The sequence below is a fragment of the Sinocyclocheilus rhinocerous genome, unplaced genomic scaffold, assembly GCF_001515625.1.
Source record: "Sinocyclocheilus rhinocerous isolate Xijiao unplaced genomic scaffold, SAMN03320098_v1.1 scaffold57, whole genome shotgun sequence".
Classification (NCBI taxonomy): Eukaryota; Metazoa; Chordata; class Actinopteri; order Cypriniformes; family Cyprinidae; genus Sinocyclocheilus; species Sinocyclocheilus rhinocerous.
In genome coordinates this window covers 1,261,384-1,267,367 of record NW_015652130.1, presented here as the reverse complement: position 1 = coordinate 1,267,367, position 5,984 = coordinate 1,261,384, and the positions used below count along the sequence as shown (strand labels likewise).

The 5,984-nt window shown below is 35.8% G+C and overlaps 1 protein-coding gene across 1 annotated transcript in view; it reads left to right on the top strand.

Annotated features, from left to right (window-relative positions):
* The window catches only part of LOC107713475 (contactin-3-like), a 71,145-nt gene that overhangs the window by 39,389 nt on the left and 25,772 nt on the right, over window positions 1-5,984 (top strand). The window contains exons 9-12 of the mRNA XM_016518990.1: window positions 1,062-1,198; window positions 3,427-3,556; window positions 4,681-4,831; window positions 4,915-5,042. Of these exons, the coding sequence (XP_016374476.1) occupies window positions 1,062-1,198; window positions 3,427-3,556; window positions 4,681-4,831; window positions 4,915-5,042 (546 nt within the window). The remainder of the gene's footprint in view (window positions 1-1,061; window positions 1,199-3,426; window positions 3,557-4,680; window positions 4,832-4,914; window positions 5,043-5,984) is intronic.

The following is a 5,984-nucleotide window of genomic DNA, read 5'->3' as shown; positions in this document are numbered from 1 at the left end:
GATATAATAAAATATTTACAAAAATGTGAGGGGTGTACTCACTTCTGTGAGATACTGTATATATATATATATATATATATATATATATATACACACACACACATGCACACTGTTTTTGTCATCATTTGCCATCATTTGCCTTGTGAATCTGATTTATTTAATCTATGCCTCAAAAAAAAAATGTTTTATATGTACATAAATTATTTGTACCACTATGTAAAAATCTTCAGTGTGTGTGTGTGTGTGTGTGTGTGTGTGTGTGTTTGTGTTTAAGAAATTAATACTTTTATTTAGCAAGTTTTTATTTTTTTTTAAATGGGGAAGAGCATAAAAAAAAATCTATAAAATAATTATTTCAGATATGATGTTTTGACCTTTCATTCATCAAAGAATCCAGAAAGAAAAGTTTCATGGTTTCCAAAAAATATATATTAAACAGCATAATTGTTGAAACACACTGATGATAATAACAAGAATGAATGATACTTTAGCACCAAATCAGCATTTTAGAATGATTGCTAAAGGATCATGTGACATTGAAGACTGGCGTAATGGCTGCTGAAAATTCAGCTTTGCCATTACAGAAATAAATAATTTTAAAATATAATCAAATAGAACACAGTTATATTCAATTGTAATAATATTTTGCAATATTGCTGTTTTTATTGTATCTTTCTTCAAATAATAAAGAGACTTCTTTCAAAAACATTATAAAATATTACACACCCTAAACGTTTGACATTAGGGTATATTTTGTTTTTCACTTTTACTGTAAAAAGAGCAACCAGGAAGAGCCTAGCATCTCAGTTATTTTTGCACAGACGAAAGTCATACGGGTTTGAAATGACCCTTAGGGTGAGAAAACGATTACAGATTTTTCATTATTGGGTGAACTTTTACTTTAATTGTTTCTGTCATCAGGGCCTTTGAATTCATCAGCCTTGGGTAATATGGCTTGTCTTAATTTGCAAGTAACATTTCATTTATGTGTGTCCTTGTATCTGTCCATCATCGATCCTATATTAATTTTTTTGATTTATTAATATGCTCTCTTTCCATAGCCACACCTCATTGGCTGCAGACGATGATGGACACATCATTGTCCATTGAGGAGAATCTGTTTTGGGAGTGCAAAGCCAATGGGAAACCAAAACCCTCATACAGCTGGCTGAAGAATGGAGAAACTCTTATATCAGAGGTACTTTGCGGTTTCTGAAAGGCCCCTAATGAGACTGAAAGCTTTATCTCCACTTACTTTAGTTCACGGTCAATGCAAACATAACTTCTCATTGCTGACATTAAAGCAAGGCAAAAAAGAAGCCAACAGCTGTTTAAGTAGGAGAGACTCCCATCAACAAACATCAGCAGTTATAAGGCAGCAGAAAGACTCCATTAGATGTGACCTGCATTCAAGCCGAGAGTGACCCGTACCTCCTACCCACCCCTCCATCACACATCACGTCAATCTCTCCTTGTGATTCTTTGTGCTGAGTTCAGCCCTTAAGAACAGCCGATAGGCTTAAATGTCTGCTATTCCATTAGCAGGACCATCAGCTCAACACCTCCCTACCTGTCTCACATACTTTTCCGACTGGGTGCCCATGCCAAATGAATTGGCCATTAGTATTTCACTGCTATGTTCAACATTTCTTTTCTGTTCATTGGAGCAGAGGGTCAGCATTTTTCTTTATTCTCTTTTATAACCTCCTCCACCCTCTCTTAACCCGTCCTTAGATATTCAACTCTACGTACTTTCAGTGTTAGAGTGCAGCCGTGTTGTAAAAAAAAAAAGCCATCATTCATGGTGAGAAAATTGTAGGAGTGCACAATAAATAGTTTATCAGCCAATTCTGGAGTTTTTTATGGGTTGTTATTGGATATACATTGGCTGATATTGGATTTTTTATTTTTCTTGCTCAGTTTCCATATTTTTTCAACATTTAGATTACTTTTGACGTTAACTGTCGCTCACTTAAAGTTCATCTTTTCAAACCGCAATTGAATAACTTTGTTAGATGTATTTGTTAACAAATCTTAAAATATCAATTTTCATACTGTACATTATAAAGATGTAATGGCTAAATTCACGTGCAGCTTTTAAATGATTGATTTTAGTTTTAAATGTTTTATTTTGAATTTATTTAGGCAAAATAGTTCAGAATTACATTTTTGACTGGCAGATGATAAAATGGGCAAAGAAATCCCATAGTCTTACATTGAAGCAATGTTATTTATTTTAGTATCATTGAGATACTATTACAGTTTTTATTGATTTTTTTTTTTTTTCATTTTAATTTTTGTTAAAGTTTTAGTAATTTTGTTGTGTTTTGTCTATTTTTGTTTTTTTAGTTTTTATGCATTTGTTTTTAGTTACAGTCATTTTAGTACATCAGCTTAAATTAAAGTCAAACATATTTCTGAGGCAACTAGCTAAAATGAAATAAAATGAAGCCCTATTCGGACGGGACTATTTTTCTAAACTACGTTTGAGTTTAGATTCTCATCACCCGACGTCTGTGATTTTCATGTACCAATTCAGACGGGACTAACATCTCTGTGTTTATTACAGAGGTCGGAGTGTCTGTTTTGTACATCTGGGCATTGCAGAGATTACGTGTCATGTATACATGCGTGCATTGCGTATCATTTGGATTGATTACCATTAGTATAACCACAGTTTTACAACAAATACCATGGTTAAGCTATGGCTAGTATAGCAAAACCCATGGTTAATTTGTGGTTACTTTAGTTTAACTATTTTATTTTTTTAAATGTATTTGTAGTAAAACCAAGTTTAATTTTCGTAAAGGTACATATGTAATTAAAACATTATGTAATTGAGTGCAGTTAAAAACATATAAAAAATGTGCGTTAGTTAGAGCGTCTATGGTAGTTCACATTGGCCCACACACAAGGAAACGCGTTGAGAAAAAAATATTGCCAGCAATCACAGACATTCGCATTCGGACGCGATTAGATTTCTCAGAGGATCACTGAGTTTGCCAAAAAAAAAAACAGTAGGTAATTTGCTCTAGAATTATTACAGAGGTTGTGTGAGAAAAACACAGACGTGGCAGATTCGGACGGGATTAAAATCGCAAAGTACGTCTGTGAAACACAAATTTCTCTAACGACCGCCTGGAAAACAAGTCCTATCCAAATAGGGCTTAAGTGTAACTTTTTATAAAAAAATTTTTTTAATTAACATTTATTTTATTTCAAGTAACCATCTTTTTTATAGTTTTCGTTTTAGTTAATTGAATGAAGGATCCAATCCATATCTAGCAACCAGAATATCATAGAAACGTTGCGCTGGTCTCTTTTGACTTGGGCCAGTAAGCAACCATGTAATCAAGCAGCCCAGCAAGGCCCTAGCAACCGCATAGCAACCATTTTACTTTGTTGTTGTTTTTTTTATGTCTACAGGGCCGAGTGCAAATAGAGAACGGCGCTCTCTCCATCTCCTCGCTAAACCTCTCAGATGGCGGGATGTATCAGTGTGTGGCAGAGAACAAGCACGGCATCATTTATTCTAGCGCCGAACTGATGGTGCTTGGTACGATCTCTGTGGAGAAAAAAATATTGCCAGCAATCACAGACATTCGCATTCGGACGCGATTAGATTTCTCAGAGGATCACTGAGTTTGCCAAAAAAAAAAACAGTAGGTAATTTGCTCTAGAATTATTACAGAGGTTGTGTGAGAAAAACACAGACGTGGCAGATTCGGACGGGATTAAAATCGCAAAGTACGTCTGTGAAACACAAATTTCTCTAACGACCCCCTGGAAAACAAGTACTATCCAAATAGGGCTTAAGTGTAACTTTTTATAAAAAAAAATTTTTAATTAACATTTATTTTATTTCAAGTAACCATCTTTTTTATAGTTTTCGTTTTAGTTAATTGAATGAAGGATCCAATCCATATCTAGCAACCAGAATATCATAGAAACGTTGCGCTGGTCTCTTTTGACTTGGGCCAGTAAGCAACCATGTAATCAAGCAGCCCAGCAAGGCCCTAGCAACCGCATAGCAACCATTTTACTTTGTTGTTGTTTTTTTTATGTCTACAGGGCCGAGTGCAAATAGAGAACGGCGCTCTCTCCATCTCCTCGCTAAACCTCTCAGATGGCGGGATGTATCAGTGTGTGGCAGAGAACAAGCACGGCATCATTTATTCTAGCGCCGAACTGATGGTGCTTGGTACGACCTCTGTGTTTTCACTGCCTGCTTTCCATCCTTCATTTAAATGCTACAACTTTATTGTGTAGTCACAGCCCAGGCTCAAATTACAAGGCAGCACTGAAAACATCCGTCTGATTGAGTGCTCCATTGTAACACTCATATTTCTCCAGTATTGATTGTGAAATTATGTCTGTGCATGCTGAAATACATTCATTTTAATCACGACACATTGGTCAGTATTGTGCGTACGAGGCCAATTTCAAATAAATGGTGTCTATTGAAGTGGCACAGTAAAATGTAAGTTTTAGTTTAAGACAAATGGCCTGGAAGAAGCCAGTGGAAGCGGACAACTCTATTTGTTAAGTCCTTTAGACTTTTATAAAAGGCTTTCTTCCTTTTTTTGCCAGAGGCTGTTTGAACGTCAATTGCTGTTCATCACAGATTCCATTGTGGCTTTAAGTGTGAGTCTGAGGACCAAATCTCTCTGTCTCCTACAGCCTCTGCTCCCAGCTTCTCCCAGAATCCTTTGAGCCGAGTGCTTAAGGCTCGCTCGGGTAGTGACGTTAGCCTAGATTGCAGGCCACATGCTTCGCCCAGAGCCATTAGCCTGTGGAAAAGAGGGACCGAGATACTGCAAAGAAGCGAACGGTATTTCGATTTGGAATTTATATTTTATCACATTGGAGCCATGTGAGTCTTTGTGATGCTAATAAATTATCCATTACCTTTAGGATTTCTCTCTTCCCAAATGGGACTCTTAAGATTGCCAACGTAACTAAGCGAGATGGAGGTAGTTACACATGTATCGCTAAAAACCAGTTTGGCACAGCTAGCACAACAGGAAGACTGATAATCACAGGTAAGTTACTGTGTTTTTCAGATCAACGTTAGTGGTTTAGAGCATATTGAGGTTCGAATTCGGCTTGCAACATTTTCTAGATCTGGTTTCTCCACTCTTTCTCTTGCCCCATTATTTACAGCTCCGTTCTTTTCTCTATTACTATAAAAAAAATAGCAAAAAGCCAGACAAAAGAAGCATTTTTTTATTATCCAAACGTTTTCTTTGTTGTAAAAAAATAAAAAGCTGATTCATCTCTCTCGAAATAGTCTTGGATTCTTTTGATAATCGTTTAGCTTTAGGACCTAAAGTAGTTTTGGATGAATAACAGCTTTATTTATTTTTTTCTGTGCAGACAATGCACAGTCCGGTCCACTCTTATTGTTGACTCAGATACTGCATTCTTGATGGTTTACCCATGATTAGCTCTGAATGAAATGCCACATCTGGCACATATCATGATGCATTGCTTCAGCAGTTTCAAGAAATGTATTAGCCAACTGACAACGCCATTCTTCTAAGTTTCTGTTGTCACTGCTGTCAGCCTTTCAAGTCAAAAAATCACAAAGCGTAAGTTTTGTTTTATATAATCAAGCACACTGAGAAGTCTTACACAATGGCGCTACACTATTTCAAGACAAATGGCTTTTGTTATCAAGTCTCTATGTCTAAAAGTTTTAAGACATCTTTTCAAACTCCTATTTAAGGAATAGTTCATCCAAAAGTTTTAATTCTGTCATCTTTTACTCATCCTCAAGTCGTTCCAAACTCATATGATTTTTTCTTCTGTGGAACACAAAATAAGAAAATATGAAGAACATACTGTAGATTATTTTTAATGCTATTACTGTGAATGCTGACTGGAGCTTTAAAGCTTCAGAAAAGGACACAAAACAACCACATTTAAGTAGTTAATATGAATGATGCTGTATTTTAAGTCTGTATGTCTTTGCTCACTATCCC